The following is a 26608-nucleotide window of genomic DNA, read 5'->3' as shown; positions in this document are numbered from 1 at the left end:
GCTTCCACCTGAGAGAGCCCCTCCCTGGTTTTGTATTGAACAGGAAGTTCTTGACCCTATTTTGCCATTGCAAAGCCTTTCTATTAAACTAAACGGAGAAGTCAAGTCACACCCATTATCTCGCATTTACACGTGGTATGGACAAAAGTGTCCAGAGTGGTTAATTCATACATTTATTTAAATGTTGCCTCGAGCATTTGGCTGAGCCCAAAATTACATATTAATAAGTCATCTTTCTGCTGGTCAGAGTGGATTGTGAGGGAGGTTAATAAGCTCGGTGACCTATATGAGAGTGGAGTGTTGAGATCTTTTGAAAATATGGTTTAACATTTCAGGATTCCCAGATCTCAGTTGTTTAGGTATTTACAGCTATGCCACCTGCTCTGTACTATTTTTGGGATTACCATACACCCCCCTAAAGCGGCAGATACTCTAGAAGTGGTGATTACTGCTTTTGGAAAAGGTTATGAGGCAACAGTGTATTACTCTCTGCTAATTCAGAGTCTGGGGGATGAAGCTTCAACTTCTCTCAAGAGATTATGGGAGAAAGATTTAAACTTGGTATTGGAGGAGGGAATGTGGGCTAGGATTCTAAAAAACGTCAAGACTACATCTAGAGATTCAAGGGTGCGTCTGATGAAATTTAAGATTTTGCATCAATTCTACTGGACCCCCTCTAGATTGTATAGGCTTGGTCTTAAAGACATACCCACCTGCTGGCGATGCCAATCAGAAGACGGGGACACAACACATGTTTTTTGGGGATGTGTTAAGATCCAAGAATTTTGGTTGAGGGTTCAGAGATTTATGTGTGACATATTGGACACTCAGTTTTCATTTTGTCCCAGACTCTGCACCTTAGGTGATGGGGCGGTCATTCATTTGGGGATAGTCAAAAGTTGGGTCTTAGCCGGAGTTATGGTTGGCAGACAAATTATCCTTAGGGGTGGAAGGTGGCAGGGGCACCCTCGTTTCGTGGGTGTTGTGGGGAGATGTGTGGGGTGGCAGCATTTGAGGAAAATGGGATTTGTTTGATAGGAAGTGGGGTGGATATTTGGCTTTTTTGGAGGGTTCTAGGTGAGGGGCAGTGGAGAGGAATTTTTAGTTTGATGTGTATGTGCTTTCTTGTTTTATGAAAGTATATTTTTTTATGTTTTTATTTTATTTTTTTACTTTTTTATGTTCTAATTGTAAGTGACCACTGTAGTGCATGTTTGTGTTGGGTGGGGTGGGGGAATGAATTTACATTAGACATAAAAAAAAAAAAAAAAACAGCACCAGAGATGGCACTTTGCCTCTTCATTTTAAAAGTCTACCATACACCACTGGAAACAAGCGAGTAAAAGACCACAATAAATCTTCTGAATCATAATACACTAAACATAAAGAATAAAGAACTCTGTACATCTCAGATACCTCAGAAAATGGCAGCATTAAAACATATGAATAAGCTCCAGCCACCTTCACCTCATCTGACTCGTGTTTCATTCAGAAGTGATACCCTCTGGAAACATTCAGTCATAAAATATCTGGAACTCAACCACAAATTTGCAGTTATTCCTCCTCTGAAATGTAAAAATTCAAGACAGCGGGCCTGCAACTTTGGTAGTTTGGCATATGGAACAAGGTTATGGGAGGGAAACAGCCGATTCATCATCTTTGAATTTGGTGCTTGCTTCAACTGACGCCATGTTTGTGTACATGATGACAGGCTCTTGAAGGGTCGAGGTTAAAACTGACCAAAAACTTTTGACTATTGGCTTAAGTGCCAGGCAGTTTTGAAAATGAAGAGACAGTCATTTTGATTAAAGATTATGAGGTCATTTTTTTTTTTAATTTTTTTTTATAAAAAACAAACAAACATGCATGAATGATTAATTTGCAATAAGACCAGTAACATGCTTTAAGAAAATAAATATGGTCAATTTTGATTTCATGATGACTTTAAAACTCTGACTCTGACATGCAATACATACTGTAACTGTTTTGTTTTCAGTTCACTTAACCTGGACCCTTGTGTGTTTGGTTTATTGTCACTAGAAGTTTAATGTCACATTTAATAGAATCAAGCAAGACAGAGAAAAATATTTTTTTAATCTTTCCTGAATGCTTATGCATCCCACAGAGATTTCCTGCGGAAACGTGCTGTTTTTATTTCACTTGCGGATAATTTTTAAATTTTAAATTTTAAAAATAATGTATGAACACTGAATATATGTACACTGAGCAGAATTACACTGTGCTTAATTTTTAATTGGAAATCTGAAAACATTCATTTACCAGCATTTACAGCTGTTCTCTTGTTTCATTAACATTATGTATACTAATGTATTTAGAGTCAGTCTCTGGTCTTGCTTCATGTCTAGCATGTGCAGTAGTATCCTGAGATTGAATCGTTCCAGTTTCCAAACAGGCCTTTCTTTACTTCTTTAAGGTGGTACACAATGCCAGCTGAAAACTTCTTCTTTGATCCTTGCTTCTTAGATTGAGACCACACTGTCAAGCTGCAGGACCTGCCCACCACAAGTGAGGAAATACGGTTATTCCAAACCCATGGGATGATGGGGGTATCTTCATTAGGATAAACATCCAAGAACTTTCCAGTGCAGCTCTGGTCATAGTAGTAGCTGCTGTGTTCGAACAGGCGGGCACAGAGCTTGTTTCCCTCACTATCTTGCAGTGTTTTTGGGTCGGGACACTCTGCATTCAGCCCCTCAAAGCACAGAGCAGCCAGAAGAAGAGCGATGACCACCTTCATGTTTTCAGTGTGATGAGTGAATTAAGGTCACTAGCCCTGATTATATAAGAGCTGCTCTAAAGGACTGAATGACTTCTGAGAAACTTCAGGTTTGTGAACAGATGCTCTGAAGGTTGTAAAGTGTGTCACAACGCAGATGGTTTAAAATGTTCTGACATAAGGACTTTGAAATGTTGACAGTTTCCTGTTATAATGTCTTTATCTGTCTTTCATGCACAACTCAATGGATTGTGTAGTTTTATCAGTATTGTGCAGTTTGCTTTTGAAAAGGTTTTATTTTATTTTTGTATTTTTTTATCCACTATCTAAAGGTGGTTGTCTTAGAAATTTTGGAATGTTTTTATAGCTTGTAAAATTCATAGATGTATCTGTCTGAAACAAAGAAGAGTAGCATCTCATTTCTTTGAAGTTGGTAATATTTCAGTTTGTAAAGTCTTACTTTGCATAAAATATACCTCTGTAAATAATTTTTTTTGTGACAAACTCTAACAAAGTTTAACATATTGTGATATAAAATTTTAAATGATTTAAAAGTTTATGGCTCTATATAAATGACATGTAATGTTGTGTCACCTTGGTCACCTATATTTTCAGTGAATGTCATATTGCTATTTAGCATCAAATTTTTGATTTCATGTTTAAGTATGTTAAATTACTGTAATTTTGTGTGAGTGAGCTAATAAAGATATATAGATAGACTATGTGAAAATTATGGTGTATGTATTCTTTCTAATGGTACTTTAGGCTTAGGTGAGTTTAACCTGAACAGACCTTGCTAACCGATATTGAATTGAGAATCAACTTGCATCTGTTTTACAATACATAACTATTTTGTGTCCTATTCACTTGCAAATTAATTACTTGGGCCCTTGTGTGACTGGTAATCATCACAAATGTTGCATTTAATAGAATAAAAAAAGCTATACAAATAAAATAAAAGATGCACCAAGGCACTTGCCCTGGCACAGAGCTAATACATACGTGGTAAATGAGAAACTGTAGGTTTGCCAACAGATGTCTAGAAGGTTGGGATTTTAAACAGGTTTGTCCATCAGATGGTTAAAATAACCATCTCTTATCTAAGAACTTACATTTATTTTTACTGAATTAAATAAACTGCTAAACAGTATCTTATAAGAACAAACTCACTGGCCTTACATGGTTTTTTTTTTTTTTTTTTGCATGTGTAGATTGATATTTGAAGTATAATTAAATTTAACATTTAAAAAGTGGTTATATTCTCTTAGTATTCTATTATATTATTTTCATAGGTATCACTGGGTGTGACCTTCTTCTAAATATACCTAAATTAGGATGTGCAATTGACGCCTGTCACCAAAGTGTGCAGATTGCACTTTTGTATTCAGTGATGCATTGCCATTTCAACAAACAGATTATCAGATTGCCCATCTCTTTCTCTCATTACAATGTGAAAACCATCATCTAAAATTGATTTCTCCTTACAAGATGATTTTTATATGCACTTTCTTTATATTATTTTAATTATCTTTATTTTTATTTATTTCAAATTTAAATGTTACTCTTAATATAAATCACACCCAGAAGACTTTGACGCCAGAAGAAGAATCTTGTCTGGAGTTTGGCCCACTGACACGCTTATAATTATACAATAATACCTGAGCAAAAACTGGTTGTTGAGTTCACTGCATGTGTCATTAGCCCTTCTCTGGGGTTTTAATGACAGCTTGCTTTACCTGCTGATTTTTAGCACACAGTACAATCAAGCTGCAGTCAGGAACTCATTTTTGGCATGAGTATTAATGTAATGACCTCGACAGTTCTGTAGCTGCTTTGTTTCTACATGCAAGCACAGATCTTGATGCAATCAATATCATCTTGTCATCAATTTGGGTTGGGCACTGGGCACCTGAGAAAGTTATGATCACCTTCATGTTTTCACTCTACTGAGTGAAATGGGATCATTGGCCCAGATTTGAATGCAAAGGAATAATATATTTCAGTTGTCTCAGTGAGAAACTTTATGTTGGCCAACAGATGATTTGAAGGTTAGGAGTTTCAACACCTTAGCTGTTTGGATTGGGAAATCTTCTTATCCTCTCCACTTCTTTATCCATAACTATGAGTGAGTAGGTCAACTGATCTGTTAAAGGGATAGTTCACAGAAAAATGAAAATTCTCTCATCATTTACTCAACCTCATGCCATCCGAGATGTGTATGACTTTTTTCTTCAGCAGACCACATTTGAAGAACAAAAGAGAAATATCTTAGCTCAGTAGGTCCTTAAAATGCAAGTGGATGGTGATCATACTTTTGAAGCTACAAAAAGAGCAGACAGTCAGCATAAACGTCATCCCTAGACATTTTTCACAGTAGCGCCATCTTTGAATGGGAATCACATCTGATTTTCCGCAACTCTTGCTGTCTGGAGTTTTTTTGTCTACTGAATGTTCTTTAAAAGACATTTATTTAATGTTTTGTCTGTGGATCAATCCAAAAACACTTTAAATTGCAGTGCAGCCCATTGAAGAGATGGTAAGTCTATCCCTCACAACTTTGTTGTCATTCCAATCTGCTATGAATAAGGCCTATATGACATCAACGGATAAAGGAATATTCTGGGTTTAATACAAGTTAAGCTAAATCGACAGCATCTTTGGCAAAATATTGATAACCACAAAGTTTATTGTGACTCGTCCCTCCATTTCTTTAAAAAAAAGCAGAAATCTTGGTTCCAGTGAGGCAGTGAAGTGAATGGGGGCCAATTTTTGAATGTTAAAATAAAGGTTTTTCTCTCGGTTGAGACATCCAGGATAAGCACACAAACGCACCATTGTGAGTAAACAAACAGATACAAATACAGATCTAAACAAAAACCATCGAAGCTTCTGTACAGCGTTCCTCCTTCTCAGTTGTAAACAGAGCTGCTCTTCCGGGTTTGACGCACGCAGTTCTCACGTGAAAATGCCAATGCGACTGCATCACATGCGCATACTGCTGCTGACCGGAAGCGATGCCTTATAGTTAAAAAGTACATAATACTGATGTTTTTCACACCAAAAGCGATCGTGTAGCTTTAGAAGACATAAGTTTAACCGCTGCAGTCGTATAGACCTTATTCACAGCAGCGCCATCTTTGAATTTTGATGGGAATGAAAACAAGGCTGTGAGGGATAATCGTGCCATCTCTTCAATGGGCTGCACTGCATTTGAAAGTGTTTTTGGATTGTTCGGCGGACAAAACATTGAAAGAATTTCTTTTCAAGAACACACATTAGACAAAAAAACTCCAGACAACATGAGCTGTGGAAAATCAGATGTGATCTAGGAGCTTTTAAACAACTTTATACCGTGCGTGCCATTGAAGAGATGGTAAGTCTATCCTTCACAGCCTCTTTGTCATTCCCATTAAAAATCAAGGATGACGCTACTGTGAAAAAAGACTATGGATGACATTTATGCTGACTGTCTGTTCTTTTTGGGCTTCAAAAGTCTGATCACCATCCACTTGCATTTTAAGGACCTACTGAGCTAAAATATATTGTTCTGTTTTTCTTCAAATGTGTTCTGCTGGAGAAAGAAATACATACAAATGCCTGAGATGGCATGAGGGTGAGTAAATGATGAGAGAATTTTCATTTTTGGGTGAACTACCCATTTAAGAGCTATTAAGTTCTTGTGTAAAACTTTTTAATAGGGAAACAATTACAGGTAGTGCGTCTTTAAGAGGGTGGCCACCAATTTGTTGGCCATATTAAAGCATTGTTTATGTATATGCTAAGCTGAATACACTTTAATCTCTGAGCAATAAACTTAAATAAATGTAAAAAAAAAAATAAAAAAAAAAAAAAAGGGCTTAAAAAGTCATATAAAATTTATAATATGTATTAATATTTTATAACATTCTGATTACTAAATACGTCACAAAACTTGCCCTCCTCCACTACGCGCGCTCTTGAGTGGACGGAAGTGATGTCATTTCAGGTTCTGTTTTGCTCCGCTCGTGGCGGGAAGACGCGTTACTGCCGACAACATGGATGTTGAAATGAAAGAGACGGACAGTGAGCAAGTCGATGAACAGCCTAAAAAGGACCATACTGCACCCAAACCATCCACGACTGCTTATGAACTGCCATGGTATTGTTTGTAGCATTGTCGTGGATAAATTGAGCGTCGCTAAAGCTAGCCAGCTAAAGGCTATTGTGTCTCAAAAACTTCTGAGTTACCTACCTAGTCCTAGACGTCATTTTTAGCAGCACTGTGATGCCCAAGATGCTGTCTAGACAGGGAGCTAACAAGGTTTTGAGACACCGGTAAACAATTGTGCGTCGGCGGTATAAACAGTATCTACCATCCTTAAAAAAAAAAAAAAATAAATATATATATATATATATATATATATATATATATATATATATATATATACACATATACATATACATACATCTGAGAAGTTGCATCTTCATTGTGATAAACTGACATAATTGTTTATTACTTTCAGGGTTGAAAAATACAGACCTCTGAAGTTGAATGAAATTGTGGGAAATGAGGAAACCATCAGCAGACTGGAGGTCAAAATGACAACAATTGATGTTTTTCGTAGTGACTTGCCTAATATTTTTGAAGAGACATGGAAATGTCAATAACGGAGACATGTCCTTGTTACTGTTGCAGGTGTTTGCGAGAGAAGGAAACGTGCCCAACATCATTATTGCAGTAAGTTATAAACATGCTTTCACCCACATGTTCCTTCTGAATTTAGACATAACTCGTCAGTATGCAATATAACGACCACATCTGGTATTAGGGTCCTCCTGGCACTGGAAAAACTACCAGCATTTTATGTTTGGCTAGAGCTCTTCTGGGTCCAGCCATGAAAGATGCTGTGCTTGAGCTGAATGCCTCCAATGACCGGTAAGTACCTGTGTCTTTGACAAAAAAACACTGCAATGTTTTCCAATGCTTCTCATCATAACGAAATGGTGTTGAGTGAATATAATGCTCCTGATGCAGTTGCATGTAACAGTTGCATAAGCCTTTTGCACTTCCAGCAAAATATTTAGTTTAGTGCACCCCTTGATTCAACATGAAATGAGCTTATTTTTAATGTCATTATTCATTTCAGTGGAATAGATGTAGTGAGAAACAAGATCAAAATGTTTGCCCAGCAAAAAGTCACGCTCCCTAAAGGTCGCCACAAGATCATCATTCTGGATGAGGCTGACAGGTCAGGGAAGTCTTGGGTATTATAATGGCAATAACATATGTATATGTGTAGAAATATGTGTACTGTTTAGGTAAGTCCATTATTACATTTCTAAAAAAGCATGACAGATGGAGCCCAGCAGGCTTTGAGAAGAACCATGGAGATATACTCCAAAACCACACGCTTTGCCCTGGCATGTAATGCATCAGATAAGATCATAGGTGAGCTGCCTGGCACATAAAACTAAAAATGCTGTTTATAATAGATAATGTCATTTTAATTTTTAACTCTTAAAAACATTGTGGTAAAGTACATTCCAGCACAGCTCTAATATGAGTAATTCAGAGTGTGTTCAGATTGTCCTTTGAGTAAAGAGTGATGTTTGATTGCAGAGCCCATTCAGTCCCGCTGCGCTGTGCTGCGTTACAGCAAACTCAGAGACGAGCAGATCATGATGCGTCTGATGGAGGTGGTGGAGAAGGAGAACCTGCATGTCACCAATGATGGCCTGGAGGCCATCATCTTCACCTCTCAGGGAGACATGAGACAGGTCAGTCGGGGTGACTGATGGTGACGTTATAGTGTCTTGCCAGGAACTGCTCAAATATCACTTCTGTAATCTGGCTCTCTAGGCTCTGAATAACCTGCAGTCAACAAATTCCGGATTTGGCTACATCAACAGTGAAAATGTGTTCAAGGTATATTTGTATACGTTGTTGTATTTTCGAAACATTTAGATATAAAAATGTATCTGGTGAAGTACAAACAGTGTTGCTTCTGCAGGTGTGTGATGAGCCACATCCTTTGCTGGTTAAAGGCATGCTTGAAAAATGTGTCAACGCCAACATTGATGAAGCCTACAAGGTACAACAAAACATTTGCCTTTGCAGATATACAGCATGAATGTAATAGTAACAAGTAACACACTGGTTAAAATTGAAATATGTTGCTTTATGCTTCAGATTATTGAGCAGCTTTGGTCCCTAGGATACTCACCAGAGGACATAATCGGAAACATATTTAGAGTTTGTAAGACTTTCCAGATGCCAGAATATTTGAAGCTGGAATATATTAAGGTATGCATTGCACTTAAAGTGTCTGTTAAATACACTACAAGTCAAAATTTTGGACACACACCTACTATTCTGTTCTTAACCCTACTATTGTTTTAGGGCCATTTTTGAATTATAAATACTGAATAGTTTTTTTGTACAAGAACCAAACTTTGTGACTTTGTCAAGACCATCAAAACAAACTAAATGAATATTTATTTTTGTTTCAAATTGATTAAGAGAAATAATTTAAAACGGGGACTAAAAACAAAATTTTCATTTTGGTTCGTTCTGAGCAAAAACTGTTTTTTCTTTCCAGTTCAGAAGTTTCGCAGCCTCCTTTCCAAATGGTTACCGGTTAGAATAAAATAAAAGAACGGTTAATTACAGTACTCTGCACTAAGGGGTGGGTGAAATACCAATTGCAGTGTTGCCAGATCTCGCAAGAGAAACAAGCAACCTGGTCTGGAATAACAAGCCCAAAATAAGCCACTTGCCTCACCAAAACAAGCTATTTTTTTTTTTTTTTTTCATGTGTGGTGGATTTATCAGCATAGTAATCATAACAAGCAGTTATAAGTGTAATTCTGCTTCTGATTCAAAACCAGGCAGCATCAAATCTGTATTAATGCATCATATCTAACAATAATTCAGTGAAGACTTGGAAACAACTGAGAAGTGTACTTTTTACCTCTAATAAGGTTTACCTTATACCTGGATTGGCTGTGCATGTATACAGTATGTAATAATTATACATAGTTGTTAAAAGGTCTTCATTCAGAGAATGCAACATCCACAGAGTGCAGTTAGGCAAAGAAATGTGTGATGCAGCAGTTTCCTTCAGTACATGTTTCACAATAAAACAGATTTTCATAAAGGGGGGTTTTTTAGTTTTGTTGGACCCTAATCAAGAATTTATGCATTTGGAATGATTTTCAATATGGCCAAAAATGACATGCAGTTTCTTAAGACAATAGGAGGGTTAATATTTTCAAGATGGGGATGGATTGGATTACTTTTGCTTACATCTTAATTCAGTGAATACAACCCAAAAAAACAGCATCCAATGTGATTGTAGTTATACTTGTGATTCCTCAGGAGATTGGCTACACCCATATGAAAGTGGCCGAAGGGGTGAACTCTCTATTACAAATGGCTGGTCTACTGGGCCGACTGTGCAGCAAGACTGCAGCACCTGATGCCAGCTAAAGTCAAGAGCATATTTATCAAATAATCACCTTAGTCTGTTTCCTTATTGTTCTTAAACTACCAGTACTTGTACTAAGACTTTTTTTTTTTTTTTTTTTTGTATATTATGAAAAAAAATCAGAATTGTAAAAATGAAAATCTGCAGTAATAAAAATTTAAGAAGTTTGATGTTTGTAAATGATCCTTTTTCAAGGTTTTTGTTTTGAGCTGTTAAAAGTGAAAGCAAGCTTGCAGCATATTAAAACTAATTCAAACTATTTATTTGCCAAATGCGAATCTTAGGCTTTGTAGCAATAGATGATTATAAAGTTCACTCCAGTGGTTGTACTACCACATGTTAGAAATATAGCAGAAGAGGGGACACTGTAAGCTAAATGTACAGTTAGAAGCCTGATGAGCTTGATTTGGCCTTTTGGTTTGTGTTTATATAAGGTTTCCCCCACTTAAACTTTCTCCCCACCCCCAAAAGCCTTTTGGTTTACATATGATGGGAGGGACTTGCTACTCGTCTGACTCAGTTTTCACATCTGAAATATCTGCATAATTTTCATTGTACAGCTCTTGGTATGCAGCCTCCATATACATCAAGTACTTGTGTTGAGTAAAATACATATTTTCTACAGCCTTGTAGTAGTTCATATTTCAGTGATATATCAGCCAGGCACATAAAAAAAAGACTTTAATTTTGAGTAAATATTGAGTACACTCAGTGTTCATTTTAATTCAGCAATTTTGTATGTCTCATTTGCTGGAATTAATTTGTGTGTGTACAGGCAATATGTAGGTATTGGTATCTGCCATAGGAAAAACATCTCTCGACCACTAAAGTTAATTAACATTTGATATCAGATGATAAATTACAATGTTAATTTAAAGCTGGTTTGAACCTTACTCTTTATTGAAGTAAAGTAAGTGTCTACACACAGAGCCATGCTATTGTTAAATGTTCACCAACATACAAATAGGATCAAAGATGGAAACCTCTTTCTATTATTACATATTAAAGTCTAAAAGTGTGTTAATTCCAAATATTTAAGTTTAACCCACTTGGAGTCTCATTTCAGCCACTAGCTTGCGTTCGGGCAACATTCACTTCAAGCGTTCATATATTCTGATTCGACTGTATCTAAAGGAAAGGACAAAGTGAGCAGTGCTGTTTCATGAAAAATTAATAGCAAAAATGTTTCATCAACAAATGGAATAATGAAAAAATGTTACCTTCAGGTCTGTTATTCAGAAATTCAGCATTTTCATAACTATAGATATCTGCTGAAACATCACAGGCGATGTGTCAAAAGTTGAACTTTATACAAAAAGAATGTGTATAGATTCCATGTCATCAAATGACAAGTGACTTTTTTTTTTTTAAATTAATCTAACATATTTGGAAAAATTTTATATATATATTTAGCTTAAATACATGTTACATTTGAATGTAGTTGAACTACTGATCTTGTAATCGTTATAATACAGTATATTGGTAACACTTTACAATAAGGTTCCATTCGTTAACATTGGTTAATGCATTTGATATCATGTACTAACAATGAACAGTATATTTTTTATCTTTGTTAATGTTTGTTAACATAAAAATAAAATTTCATAAAAAATATTCATAGTGCAATTAACTAATGATTATATATATATATATATATATATATATATATACAAACAATGAATTAGTATATGTTGAAATGGACAAATAAAGATTAATAAATGCTGTAAAAATATTATTCTTTGTTAGTTTGTTATCTAATGTAGTTAATAATGTTAACAAATGGAACCTTATTGTAAAGTGTTAAAGTATTTATTTATATTACTGACCTATTGATTAGTTATTAAAGGATTGCCACACATAATAATTAAGAAAACAAGGAACAGATGTCAGAATCACTTAAAACACCAACCTGAGTCATGTTGAATAACTTGTGTTTGAAATACATTCTCGTATGTATCTGGGTCCGTCTCTGGGGGTACGAGAATGAGCATTTCATTAGAAGAAATTCTTTAAGTATCTTAACTTTTCCAATCATTTGTGCTCTTTTTTTTTTTTTTTTTTTTTTTTTTTAGCTGCAAGTGTGTGATTTGTGGCCTCCTGTTTAACAGTGTTTGAAATATACGTTCTCTATTTATCACCTAGAGGGTTTTCATATCTTTACAAGTTCATAGGTGTCCACTATAATAGAGACCTCATTTCTTTTTTCCTGTTAACACAACTGAGAAAGCAAGTGGTGTGCAAAAGGTTTTAGACAGTGACAATTATCAGCACATGCTTACCTGGGTCATCGTTGTTTACATAAAGGGATTCTGGAATTGGGTCCCTATGAAAATCAAAAAGTGTTGTGTATTTAAAGCACGTATACATATTAAGGAATGTATTATTGTGTAAGTTATTTAAGGTAGGCCTACATGTACAGTAAGTAACCTATGTAAGTTGAATGAAATGTAACTTGTTTTTATTAAGTTTATATAATACTTTTGTACTAAAAAGTATTTTATTATTATTATTATCATCGGACTTGTTTTCCTCATAGCCATGTGATAAACAAAATACTCACACATATGTCGGTTCAAAGGTGCCATCTGCCACATGCAAAATATGGCGCATTATATTATTGCATTTTTAACTTTATATTCATTAAAAGTAAAGTCTAAAGATTGCCATAATGATGACACTTACGATTTGGGATGTTCTGATAACGGCTATTGCCATCACCTCCAGGGAAACAGGCAAAATAACAGTCATCCAAAATTGAAAATGAATATTCATAAATCACCACCACAAAGATAACAGTTGCAATGCAAATTTTAATTAGAAGATTCTTACTATTTGGAGTCCTATTTAACATACATGTAGATTGCCTGTGAATACAAATTAGTTTAAGTTTATGCTATTCGGCAGTTATGCATCACAGCCACTGAATGTTTACAATTGTGTACAATTTCAGACGTTTTCCCCCTACTTCAGCTTAAGTAATGTGATATTTTAGATAAAGTGGACATGAAAATAAAAGATGCTATGGGAATAAAATTATGTACAAATGACTAAAAATGACAACACTGGCTGGATCAAAGTATCTTACTTTGAGGTGGAAGAACTCTCTGTAGACATCTGGTTTGGTCTAATCACTGGAAACAGACAGAATATAAATAAAATCTCATTCTTGTCTGGCAAAGAATGCATTTTGTATTTCACCCTTCTTCTGACAGAAGAGATTCTGTAAAGTAAGTAATGAATTCTGTAAAGTCGAACACTGTGCAATACAATCTGTCATTATGAGAATTAGCTACCACATATATTGGGTTTCATTTTTAAATTTTACCTGTTTTAGGTTGTATAACAACTGTGCCATCTTGATCGCTGAAAGTGAAAAATAATAAAGATTTTTGTTTGAAATAGTGCTGTACAGTACATCAGAATCCGTTCTTTGCAAACACTTTTTTTGTATAAAGTAAAAGGAGCCAACAGATAAAATACATCCCAAAAAACCAAGAGCACTTTACTTACAATATGTCTTGGTCATACAGTATGTTGTCCTCTTGTTGAATAGCTCAAAATAAAAAACATAGCCAAATTAATAAGACACAAATATGTATAGTACCTAACAGCTTGGCAGTCTGAGCAAATGTAAAAGGTTACTTTTAAAGCCCACAAATGAAAAATAAAGGAAAAACTTTTTTAAAACAAAAGAGTAATAAAGATAAACCACTTACTTAATTTCTTTCTACAGCACATACAGAAGGCAAAAATACAACAAAGGCAGGCCAGGGAAATGATGGCAAGGAGAGCTCCTTGCAGGCTATTGACTTCAATCATCGTCCTGAAAAATAATAAAACAAAATAATTTTTCTCTTTAATGTCATAGTAAAAAAAAAAAAAAAATAAAAAACATCATTTGGTCTTTATTAGTCTTCTTATTTCAGTCAGAATATTTTTAGAATTGATAGTGAGGAAATTAGAAATTGCAATGTTATCTGTTCACTTACAGATCATTAATCACAGACACAACTCTGACACAATGGAACAAAGTGTAAGTGCGCAAGTGCTAAATTTTTGAAAAGCTTTCCTTTTCCATCAGCAACTAACTGAACAGGGTGAAAGTTATGTAATCATCAAAACATTCTTTCTTTCTTAATGACAGGTCTTTTAATGTGAAAATAAATAAATAAACATTAGACATTCTTATCAGTCATCTTAGTGTGCTGCATCACAGTTACTTATTTCAGTTACTACAAACTTGTCTCCCACATAACTAAAAGCAACGAAAAAAAAAAATCATTGCGCAATTCTCTTTCAATCATAGTGAATTATTAAGAAAGGAGTATAAATAGGTGAGCAGTTACCTCTACTGAGGCCTCTCAGTCCACTTCCATTTTCATGAATATTTCTTGAAGTCATATGAAAGACGAATGGGAGAGCAGAATGAACACATGTATTTCCTGTTTGAACTGAATCTAACCACATCCGTGCAGAACCGTGCTGGACATCAGTAAGAGACCACCACAAACCCACAGCAACACATGCTGCTCAGATCTGAAAACTCATAGTTCAAAGTCTACTGGCTAAATATATGTTTACTGTCATACATTAAATGTCAAGCCTATTCAAGATTCTTTGAAATGCAGCACTCTTCATTAGCGTTTGGTGACAGAAAATGTTGCAACCATTCAGAGAAGGATGTACAACATGGTTGTTGTTTCCTCAATTAGGGCAGAATGTGATTTCAGAGTAAAATCAAAAGACTGGATCTTTCAGACTCTAATCATTCACAATCTGAGTTCACTATAATGAACTGACTTGTGTTGAATAGTTTATTGAATAACTGTGAAAGCTGGTTTAAAGTTGGCAAGATGCTGAGAATGGGGCAGTGAGTGTATGTAGGTGGTGAATGGGTATGTTTTTTTCTGCTTTTTATTTGTACTATAACACAAATACTACTAGTAGGTTTCCTACAACAAAAATGGTGTAGCATTTAAAAATAATCTTAGATAGAGGTTTAATAGATATTAGACTAAGAATGTTAAAACAATCACTACTGTGGTCTAACTTATTCATAAAAAGCCTATGTAACGATGGGGTTTTGTCATATTTTACTTTTTAAAAAGAAAATATAAAATATATTTTATATACAGCATATTTATCGTATGTATCTATTTTATATAGCTACTTGTAAAATATACACTTTGCATGTATATTTAGTTCCCACGGTCTTGGAAAAGCTAAAAATATCAAAGAATTTTGAAGTTTTTTCAAGGCCTGTGCCTGTATTAAAAGTCATGCTAAAATTTTTGTGGCAAGTTCTGCTCTAAAATATTCCCAACAGCTAGATTTTGTGCTCTTATGCAGAGTAAAACCTGCTCTGATGTGTTGTCCTAAATGAGCTCTTTGAATCAGTGAATATGGAAAACCAATTTACAAATCAAATAATTCTTTGTCAAATTGAATCAAAATGATTTAAAAAAAATCCTTATCCAGTAATCACAAACGACTGGAGAGGTAATGGAAATGTATTGGTCAAAAAGGGTAAGGGGAACCCTGTTTGTAAAAGAAATGAATTAGTGTAAACACTAATTATTAGATTAAAGATCAATAAAAACAAAGTTTGACAGTTTTCCTCAGTAATAACCAGGTTGGAATTATTTTTATTATGGAAGGAAGTGATGCATAAACAAACCTTGCAAAAACAATGAGCAATTTTGTGATTCTTCTGATGTTCACATTTACTCAGAATTTGAGAAGAGAGAATGTGGGGCCTCATTAGACAATACAATAGAACACAGAGAATACAGATGGGGTCAAATCATTCTTCCCTCAGTTCTATAGAAGTGAGGGTGAGGTCAAAGTCTGTGAGCTCATGGGAGGTGTTTTCAATGCAGCGGGGTGGTTGGCTTCCTCACTGCCCCATTCGTTGACACTCAGAATGTGGATCTTCAGTAAACAGCAGAAGACACTGGGTGAAAACAATGGAAACAGTGACATTACATTTTCAAAAGCGATTATGACACTTCACTGCAATATTACTTTGTGAGCGTCATCATTGCCAGAGATGATTTAAAAGGTTATTTGAGGTCTGATCCAGCGATAGACAGCAAGTTAGGCAGATTACTACAGATATGTACGTGGTTATATGGGTATTTGACATTAAATACTTTTGCAAAGTCATGTGACATGCTGAAGTTTGCTAAAAAAGTGTGCTGCTTTTATGACCTTATATTAATTGAGAGACTACAAATATAAATGTATATATTTGTGCTTTTAAAAACAGGTCATACTGCAGGGCCATTTATAATTTAATTATATTTATTTCACACATTATACATATACAGTGAAATTCTTTTTTTCACATATCCCACCTAAGCTGGGGTCAGCCATGATATGGCACCCCTGGAGCAGATAGGCTCAAGGGCCCAACAGTGGTATCTTGGTGGTGCTGAGGCTTGAACCCCTGACCTTCTGATCAGTAACCCAGAGCCTTAACCGCTGAGCCACCACTGCCCCATTTTAAATTCTAATTGTAACACATGTAGGTTCTTACTGATAGAATAAAATCACATACTTATACAGTATATGCAACATATATTTAAAAAACTACAAAAATAGCTGTTTACATGTACAGTATGTAACACATATTTTCCCAAATAAGAGGAAATTAAATATGTATCAATATATGAACACGCAAATATATATGTTCATATATGCCCATATATCAGTTTTCTTCATGTGGATTAAAAATTAAAAGAAACTGTGACCAGCTACTGCACCTAAAACATAAGTTTTACTTTATGCATTCATATAGATATTAAATTTATTCACATAAATTTTTATCTTTGTGATAAAAAGTCCATGGGCATGTTATGTGCCAATTACCCACATACTGTTTATAGTGTAGCCTACATGCATAAGTGTTGACAAGCACTGAATACTTACAAGCACTGCTGCTCAGGCTGGAGGACTTCTTCCTGCACCAAAGCCAAGTCCTCCACCAAGTCCCAGTCCTAAAACTCCTCCAAGACCTTCTCCTAAGCCTCCAACCAGGCCAAATCCACCTCCAAGACTGAGACCTGCACCTCCACCCAGACCTGCACCTCCTGCAGACAGGCCTAGACCTCCTCCACTTGCACCTCCTCCTACTGCAGTCTTCGACATGTGCACGGTGACACCACCTCCAGATTTCAACCTAATCAACCAGACAGATACAGCACACTCATCATATGTTATGTGTAATTGTTGAGTGAGTAATGAATCATGCTCAGGTCTAATCTCCTCACCTGTTCTCCTCACTGTCCAGGAGTTTCTTATAAGCTGTGATTTCAACATCCAGGGACATTTTGCTGGCAAGAAGTTCCTGATATTCTTGACCATAATGAGTAATTTGCTGGGGAAAAAAGGAGTGTACGTGACATGTTTTAGATGTTAATTAAACAGATCAGTTTTCATTTTTATTAAAAATTAAATTATACAATGTTAAGATAAAACATTAAAAAATGTTTATCTAGATTTATGTTTTACCTTCCTGATATCATCAAGCTGAGACTTGAGGGTGAGAACTTGTTCCTGGTATGTCTCTGTGTGACAGTTGGAGTGGCACTCTGCCTCATCCACCTGAGACTCCATTTGCAAGTTCTGTCATTGAAGAGAACATAAATTATTCCCAAAAATATCCAACTGCAGTCTAGGAAGTTTATGGAAATTCCCCCCAGGTGAAATAATAATATAATCCATGAGTGAAAGTGTCCAATGACAGGGCAGTTATTGATATTAAAGGAATAGTTAACCCAAAAATTAAATTCTTTCATCATTTACTCACCATCATGCCATCTCAGATGTGTATGACTTTCTTCTTCAAAGATTTTAAGAAAGAATATCTCAGCTCTGTTGGTCCAGACAATGCAAGTGGTGACGAAAACTTTGAAGCTCCAAAAAGCACAAAGGTATCATAAAAGTAATCCACTTCAGTGGTTTAATCCATGTCTTCAGATGCTATATGATAGGTGTGGGTGAGAAACAGATCAATATTTAAGTCCTTTTTTACTATAAATCTCCATCCATGACCAGCCCCGACCAGTAGGTGGCAATGCGCACAAAGAACACACAAAAAAAGAAGAATGTGGAAGTGAAAGTGAAAGTAGAGATTTATAGTAAAAAAGGACTTAAATGTTGATCTGTTTCTCATGCACACTTATTATGCTTCAAAAGACATGGAGGTTTAAGGGGTTAAACCACTGAGTCATATGGATTATTTTTATTCTCACTTTTTGTGCTTTTTGTAAACTTCAAGGCCGTTCAGACCACCATTCACTTGTTTGTACGGACCTACAGAGGTGAAATATTCTTCTAAAAATCTTCACTTGTGTTCTGCAGAAGAAAGAATGTCATACACATCTGGGATGTGTGATGAGTAAATGATGAGAACATTTTCATTTTGAGGTGAACTATTTCTTAAAGCGAGTAGTATTTGACTGGTCATGTGATGTTAACATGGCAGCCCCCATGAAGGGACCCTCTCTATGCAGAATAAAACAGCTTTTATAAGGTGAATGATATGACTGGAGTCTTCATTTCATGTGAGTTGACATCATTTTATACATTAGTTTTAAAATTACTATTTAATTATTTAGGAGTAGAATTTATAACGAGGAAAAAATTATAAAGTGCATCTTTAAATTAATAATTAAAATATGAACACAATGATATGCTGATTAATTATTTGCAAATGACCGCATATAGGCCCTAGTAGTGTTTGCTAATAGAAAATTGGCAAATAAAATTCCAAGACTTCATTGTGGTGAATAAAGGATAAAACAACAACAACAACAAAAATCATTAGAAAATGCAATAGAAGTCTTTTATTTATTTATTTATTTATTTATTTTGCTTTTTTCTACTCCTTGCGGATCATGATTAAATGGATTAATTTTTATGCCGTACTTTCTTTTAATTTTATTAATTACACTAAAATAACTGCAATGAATTGCCAGCCTTTGTTCAAATACACACCAAAGATTTGAGCCTCTCAATCTCCCTCTGCACAGAGTCAGTCTGTAGTTTGTAAACTCTCAACTCCTCCTTGGCTGCCGTGAGTGTCTGAGAACTGGGTTGAGTGGATACAGACATCATGGAGAGCTGTATACCCATAAAAAGAGAAAAGAGGTTGTGGCTTGACCTCAGCATGTCCAAAAGCAAATGCGGCGGCATCAACACAGCTGCAACACACCGACTTACCACTTGGGGGAAGCAGTTTGCAAAAGATTAATTGATTCTGACTTTACAAGACAATCACCACATGATGCAAATAGTAATGTAAGGATGTGACAAAATTTACTTGAGAACAAAAGTAACACTTTGCAATAAGTTTCTATTCCCTAACATTAGTAAATTAATTCGGTATCATTCTAAATATCGTTAGTGCAGTTTGCTTATTGAAGAGTTGAAGTTTCATACACTGTCTTGCACTGAGAGGAGGGCGTCCTTTTTGCTGCGCTGAGCCAGGATTTCATAGTGAGCTTTGACTTCAGTTAGCTCTGTGGTCAGATCCAGTGCCTGGGCTGCATTATCTACGGAAATGGAGACTGCTGACTTCATTCCACCAGTCACAATGGTTCTCACCTCTTTCACTTTCTAACACACACAAATACACATGCTTAGGGCATTGGTAAAGTTAATGATCCATTTTAACACACTGCCTAAAATTCTGCTGAAATAAAGTGGAGGTATTGCAGACAGTAAAAGCTTTTCTAAATGACTGTTCACTTACAGCATCATACACCTGCTTGGACAGAGCAATTTGATCTTCCAATCCGGCAATGCTGGTTTGAAATTCAAAGATGGCAAGGTAGAGACTGTCCACATCCTAATGGAGGAGAATTGTAAAAGTCAGAAATCTAGCACTCTGTGGGATACATTTGGGTGAGGTTGAAATGACTTCATATTTTCATACCTCTTTCAGTGTAGTCCAATCCATTTCCAGAGTTTTGGTTTGAGCCATTTCCTCTTCATACCTGAGATAGTAAAAGAGAGAATGTGCAGGTGCATGTATAGAATTGTGTTCTTGGCTGGTACTTTGCAGCCCAGGTAAATACATATAAATACTAATTTCATACTAAACTTCAAATGCTTTACCCATGACAGTACAATGACTTTACCAGTACAGATGGGGTGTTAAGACTGTTCAAACAGTCTTATGAACAAACCACAAAGACCAATAAACCAATAAGAAAGCAGAACTAATGTAATAGTACAGCAGTTTAGTGGAATATAATTACACATGTATTTACTAATGCACTTAAATATAAAGAACATTTAATTTAAAGATAAAAAAGCTTCTAAAAATAGCTTTTAGTGCTAAAGCAAACATTGTAGGGTTTCTTGAACAAATATCATTTTTATTATTCATGAGTGCAGGTTAATTTTTTAGTGAAGAGAGACTCAGAGAGTGAAGTGGGCTCACCTGGCCTGCACATCATCAATAATGCCTTTATAGTGGTCTATCTCAGCAATGATGGCCTCTTTAGTAGCTGTGAGACTGTCAATATGGGATTTATATGTTCCGATGGCAGAGGTGAGAAGGATGGAAGAGCTTGCAGGTCTGCCCTGCTCTGGGTTGGTAAACATGGAAATCTTGGCTTTAAGTACTGCGTTGTGCTGCTCTAGAGACCGGGCCTATGGTCAATGTCAAAGTCATAGTCAGAAATACCAACCAGAGATACTCTATCCAGTGATTAGAGCTTTTTACTTGATTTTTTTTTTTTTTTAGGTAAGTTTTAAGGACTTTGTTCCATCCTTGGTATTTCATTATGGTTTTACATAACTATTTTCATGCCTCAGTGAATTATTTTTAGTTTGTAGTTCGTGAAAGCAGTGGCTTTACTTTCTACTTTCCGATTTTATTCCATTTATTGAGTATAAGTTAACTGAGGCCACATCCACAGTAATCCATTTTCAGTTTCCTAACATCATTATTTTCCAAATACGGTAACGGGGAGCGTTTCTGGTGAAGAAAACGGCTAGTGTGGATGAGGGGTAAATGTATAAAAATTACAACCACAGTAATACATTTTTGTTTGAAAATGCATTGATTTAGCTCCTTTTACCCCTCTTATCCACACTAAAATGCCGCTTTCCTTATTTGATTAAATTTATTATTTTAAACAAAAACACTAATCCATTTTTGTTTGAAAACTTTGTTTTCATTTTTGTTTTCCAAAGTACTATGCAGTAATGGAGAGCATTTTCGAAAGAAAAACACTGTTCTAGTGTGGATTAGAGGTGTAAACATGGCTAAATTAATGCTTTCTCAATGAAATGTACAGTATTAGTGGATATGGCCTTAGAATGCTTGTGGCTGACCTTATCGATGAAAGTTGCAAATTTGTCATTGAGGGCCTGCAGCTCCTCCTTCTCCTTCATGCGTGTGACCTGCACTGTGTCTGGGGAGGGGAGAGTTGGATCGATGCTGGGCACTGGACTAACGCGTGCATCCACTGTGGTGGTAGAACTGATGAAGGATGGGTTGAAACCATAGCCTCCAATTTTGAAGACTCTGCCCCCAAGACGGGCTCTCAGTGGGGCTATGCCAGCCCTAAGCCCTGCTGCTCTGGCTCCTCCTGCACCCAAGCCAAGACCTCCTCCAAGACCAATGCCTAGCCCTGCTCCTGCACCAGCTCCAGTCCCAAAACCAGTGCCCAGGCCTCCTCCCAGGCCAACTCCAGCTCCCCTTCCAATGCCAAGCGAGCGGGACAGTGACATGCTCACACCTCCACTGCCCCTAGCTCCGGAGAACAGATGGTTGCCTCCATAGGTGGCTCCAAATCTGACAGCTCCCCCACTGATACGCAAGCTTGTGTCTGTCATGTCTGCACTCAGAGCTGGGGTCCAGGTCTTTGCTGTGGAGTCCTGATGCTCAGTCAGTTTGCCTCACTCCCACTTTGCGCTTTAAATACACAGCTCTGTGAAGGAATGGTGGGTTAATGACGATTTGCTGTAGCAGCTCATATGTCATATGCCCAAGCAGAAAGACAGGCAAGCGTCCCTCCTGCAGGCACTGATATCTCTAAAACATGTTCAGTGTAATTTAACAGCCTTGACATGTGGAATTGAGAGAAACACTAACCCTGCAGCTACATCAACAAAATTTAAAGAGAGTATCCTTTGATTGACAGTTTGAAAACTTCTTTATATTCTGTATGGTCTTATCTTTGTGCTCATTGGAGTTAAACACTGAATTTCATGTTACTGAGCTGAAAAGTCTGAATGAGCAGCCTGTCATAAATCAAGATGACTCTGACAGTGAGAGGCAGGTGAAATCATTTTTTTTTTTTTACCCCAAAGGATAAATTGCAGTTGCTGCAAAACTGCTGACAGGTATGCAGCATACTGTAACAGAGTCCAGTGTATAATGCTGGATCAGGTAATACCCTTTCTGTTACTTAATCAGTTGTGCGCTTCATATCTGGGTTCAGTGGTTCTCCTTAAAATTAATCAGAGCCTACAAAGGTCTTCTGGTAGAGCCTGCTCACTAAACCTGGAGGCACATGGGCTCACCAATAAAAAAAATAATTGTCCCAGGTTTTAACCACTGGAGTTATATGGATTACTTTTATGTTCCCTTAATGTGGATTTTGGGGCTTTAAAATTTTGGCACCCATTCACTTGTATTGTGTGGATCCACAGAGATGAAATATTCTTCTAAAAATCTTAATTTGTTTTCTGCAGAAAAAAGAAAGTCATACACATCAGGGATGCCAGGAGAGTGAGTATATCACGAGATAATTGTCATTTTTGGGTGAACTATCGCTTTAACCTCTGTCTGTCTGCACTGGTCTCAGAACAGTTCGAAATGCATCTTATTTTCATCCTAACTCCATATAAAGCCTCTGAAAGCAACATTTTTCAGCTTTTGAATGAACCCATTGAATCTCAATGTGAAAATGTACCGTAAACATAGGAATGTCTTCACTAATGTTAATGAATAGACCGTATTGTACAGTGATAACAAAATAAAATATAACAAACTTTATATTAAAATGAAGCTAAATGACCCATAGATGTGTTAATATCTAAAGTTATTAAAAATAACTCACGTTTTTTCAACTTTTGAGGGAATAATGTCTCAAAATCCACATATGTGGACATCATGTTTATCAGCGCACTGACATATGAGTTTTTAAAGGGGCATATCAAACAAAACTAGAGCACTACTCTTTACACCCAAACAGGTTTAAATGAGAAAAGCTCTTACCAAAGGCACATTTGTTGGCTCTGCAACTGCAGAAGCACTTCACTGAAATCAACACCATGCTTTTGTCATGCGACTCGGTGCATCAGAAGTTTGACCCTTAAACAGTCTAGACTAGAGTGTTGTGAAAAGTATTCAGTCGGTTTAATTTAAGCGTTGCATATAGCGAAGCCAAAATACATCATCTACAAATGTGGACATGGGGTCATACGAGGCTAAAGTAGCAAGATGCATTATAAGATGACCTGCAGATTGGCTTGAGCTAAATCTGGAATTAAGCTGAAACTATGTCAGAAGTTTCTGTGTCAGAAAAAACCTAACTGACATGTCCAAACACACGTCTCCTCTGTGGCCACGTACTCAAACATTTATGACAAATAAAGACTGCCATAGCGAATGAGTGGATAAAAAAAATAAAAAAACTCATAATAAATTGAATTTATAGTCAAATAGACTTTATTTTTAAATGAGAGCCATTTACATGATGATTTATTAACACAAGTTTAAACCTGAAAGAGAAGTATATACCAAATATCTTTTTAGTCTCAAGTAGCCTTACCAGTGCTTTTATATTGGTATGATTTATACACATTTACACAGAATGCTTGGTTATGGATAAGCAAAATCAAGTGCATAAGCTAAAATAAGTGGACTGAGAGCCTAAAATGTATATGAGCTTGCTCATCATTTTATACAGCTCTGTAATTCTGTATTTAATCTTAATTTACAAATAAATATTCAGTCTTTTAATAGGCTAATAATCTTAACTAATGGTAATAATCCCGTACTGTATCTTCGCATCCTTAAAGTTTAATGAGTAAAGAATCAAATCAGCACCCCGGACAGCGGTTCAGTCTCTCTCTCTCTCTCTCTCTCTCTCTCTCTCTCTCTCTCTCGAATCACAATTCAAAATTTCCTTTAACAAAGTTTAATTTACAACTGGTTGTATTCACTGTTGGTCTATTAATCGATTTCCACTTACAACACATTAGGCTCAAATTAAAATTATTCAGAGACTTCGTTCAAACTAAGTGAAGTCCGCTTGTAGCTACCTCTTTAGCGTACAGGATCGTTCAGACCGAACGCGCGTTTGCGCTAAAAACGTTTAGGCGCAGCGCAGCGCAACAAACAGAACAGCACAGAACGCAAGAGTCTCGAGACGCGTTTTAAAAAGTTAACGTTCTTTTTTTTTAATCAAACACTACGTCTAACAAACGCTCGAGACGGTCAAAGACGTCTAGCGCGTTTACATATGAACAACAATTGAAAAACATCGCGGACGGATGCAAAAACGCATTCGGTGTGAAAGCCCCCAAATCTCCCAATGTGAACACGGTTGAAATAGATGCTGCTGATTCCAAGGCGTTCATCATATTTATTTACAGTATAAAAGCCACAATATTGAGACGTCCCGTTATGAAGACAACGTTTCTCCTTCAAACTCGACTCCCTCTCGGTGTTTAGTGTCAGTGTTTCTCGGAGGAGATTGTCTGAAGTGATGCGGTGGAGCAGGGCGCGCGATCACACCGCGACTCGGTGTGGGCTTCACCCTGGGCGGGATGGAAGGACTACAGTTATCCCGCTCATATTCCTCCTGTGCCCTTTGCATCTTCCGCTTCTTCATCTTGCTTTTGTGAAAGTGGTACGTGGTCAGTGAAAGTAATATAATCCCTATGATGACTGCCCCGAGCACCAGAAGAGCGACAGTGGATGAGAAAGGCTGGAACACGTGCTGAACTTTTTCCACTCGTGTCCCGTTAGTCTCGGACGCTCCGTTAAAAGCGCCCCACGTAATCTCGGATGTCATCTTGGACATTATTATTCGCAATCCGCGAAATGTAATTCTCGGTCCAAATGTAAGATTGGTCCTCAGGTGCAAGTCCACGCGAATTGCCGCTAAATGTTCCTTTAGTCGCTGGATTTCTTTTATCCGATCACGGAGAACATCTCATAGGACAATCCTAAAATTAATTCAAAATGAGAAAATTAGGATTTTGCAAAAGGGGAAAAACTCGAAACACGATAAACGTATATCAGCTGATTTAATGTAGGCTATTTACTGACGGACAAGACGACAAAAGTACCGAAAATTTGCTTTTAAAAACGTTGCATTTTTTAAAGATCTTAACCACGGAAAATTAACTAAAATGTTCAATCCGTACCTGATAAAACTGCCCGGTCCCGTTAGTTTATGGGTCGGTGTAGAATAAGGTGTTGGTTTGGAAAGATGACTTCCCACAGATCTCTGACGTAAGATGTATTCATCACATATTCCTTCGGACTCCAAACAATCACCATCCCAAGAGAGCGTTCCGGTGCGTGCTCCGCTACAATTTTTCGCCATTTATTGTTAATGACGCATGAGGTTTGGACTCCTCATTCGACCAAATAAACCTCGAGAGAGAGAGCGAACATTTGGAGCACCAATGGCTAGTAAATCAATAAAGTGCTCTAGTAAACACTCCACAGAAAGCAGTCGTGTGGACTTGCATGTAAATGAGACAACAGCAACAAAAACAGTCCCCACAGATGGAGAGATGGTGCTGTCCATTGCTGATTTTTTTTTTTCCATTTTTATTTTTTTTTTCAGATGTATACATGCATTTATTTCTCTCATTAAAATAACCCTCAAAAGAAAATTACTACATTAATTCATGCTGATGTCCATTCAGGGGAATCCAATCTGTGTCACTGACTCATTACTGTCGAGTCCACACTGGATTTCTTCTTTGGTGCCATTTTGTTTAGGCCAAATTCATTAAAAATCCTTTCATAATCTGCGACCTCAAAAAGACAGTAGATGCTGACTAAAGCTGCAGTTGGGTGCTGTGATTGTCGACAATTCTCCATTTTTTCCCTCTAGTGTTCCTGCCTTTCTCTAGAGCCGAGTACCAGCTGTCCCGTTTGCCAGTCAGCTCTGGATGCAATTTAAAACGAGTCAAAATTGCTTTGTAATCCACACCTGGACCAAGAACTGATGAGCAATTCAACCACTTGGCAAAGACCTTAGAAACCATTATAAATAGACATGAACTTGTTCACCCTAGCAAGTTGAAAACACATTCCAAGTAAAAGAAAGATGCAATTAAATTCACATAATCCTTGTCATTCATAACGCTGTCACCATTGGAAATAAACAAAATAACTACAGTCAGGAGAGCAGAGGAA

At 36.5% G+C, this 26608-nt stretch overlaps 3 protein-coding genes across 4 annotated transcripts; 1 reads left to right on the top strand and 2 right to left on the bottom strand.

Moving 5' to 3' along the window:
- Nucleotides 1-2232: 2232 nt before the first annotated feature.
- LOC127431185 (syncollin-like) lies at nt 2233-2790 on the bottom strand. Its single transcript, XM_051681496.1, has one exon. It carries the CDS (start codon nt 2756-2758, stop codon nt 2363-2365), a length of 396 nt encoding a protein of 131 aa, XP_051537456.1. The 5' UTR covers nt 2759-2790; the 3' UTR covers nt 2233-2362.
- A 3919-nt stretch (nt 2791-6709) lies between these two features.
- LOC127431184 (replication factor C subunit 2) lies at nt 6710-10371 on the top strand. 2 transcript variants are annotated; one of them, XM_051681494.1, is made up of 11 exons: nt 6710-6875; nt 7240-7309; nt 7413-7454; nt 7546-7652; nt 7864-7965; nt 8065-8165; nt 8337-8494; nt 8577-8642; nt 8728-8808; nt 8907-9020; nt 10095-10371. In XM_051681494.1, exons 1-11 carry the CDS (start codon nt 6772-6774, stop codon nt 10203-10205), a joined length of 1056 nt encoding a protein of 351 aa, XP_051537454.1. In that variant the 5' UTR covers nt 6710-6771; the 3' UTR covers nt 10206-10371. The 2 variants fall into 2 exon arrangements, with proteins under 2 accessions (XP_051537454.1, XP_051537455.1); XM_051681495.1 differs by lacking the exon at nt 6710-6875 and adding an exon at nt 6914-7061 and having other exon boundaries at nt 10095-10370.
- Nucleotides 10372-15830: 5459 nt separating this feature from the next.
- On the bottom strand, nt 15831-25931 carry LOC127430800 (thread biopolymer filament subunit alpha-like). The gene is made up of 11 exons (XM_051680875.1): nt 25603-25931; nt 21553-22151; nt 20654-20865; nt 20144-20204; nt 19961-20056; nt 19648-19824; nt 19204-19329; nt 17716-17829; nt 17475-17581; nt 17134-17383; nt 15831-16156 (listed from the first exon to the last, which is right to left on the bottom strand). The coding sequence occupies exons 2-10, from the start codon at nt 22054-22056 to the stop codon at nt 17146-17148; spliced, it is 1635 nt and encodes a 544-aa protein (XP_051536835.1). The 5' UTR covers nt 22057-22151; nt 25603-25931; the 3' UTR covers nt 15831-16156; nt 17134-17145.
- Nucleotides 25932-26608: the final 677 nt, after the last annotated feature.

This window comes from Myxocyprinus asiaticus, chromosome 40 (genome assembly GCF_019703515.2).
Source record: "Myxocyprinus asiaticus isolate MX2 ecotype Aquarium Trade chromosome 40, UBuf_Myxa_2, whole genome shotgun sequence".
NCBI classification, from domain to species: domain Eukaryota; kingdom Metazoa; phylum Chordata; class Actinopteri; order Cypriniformes; family Catostomidae; genus Myxocyprinus; species Myxocyprinus asiaticus.
Note: the sequence above shows the minus strand (reverse complement) of the source record. Positions and strands in the feature narration are given on the sequence as shown.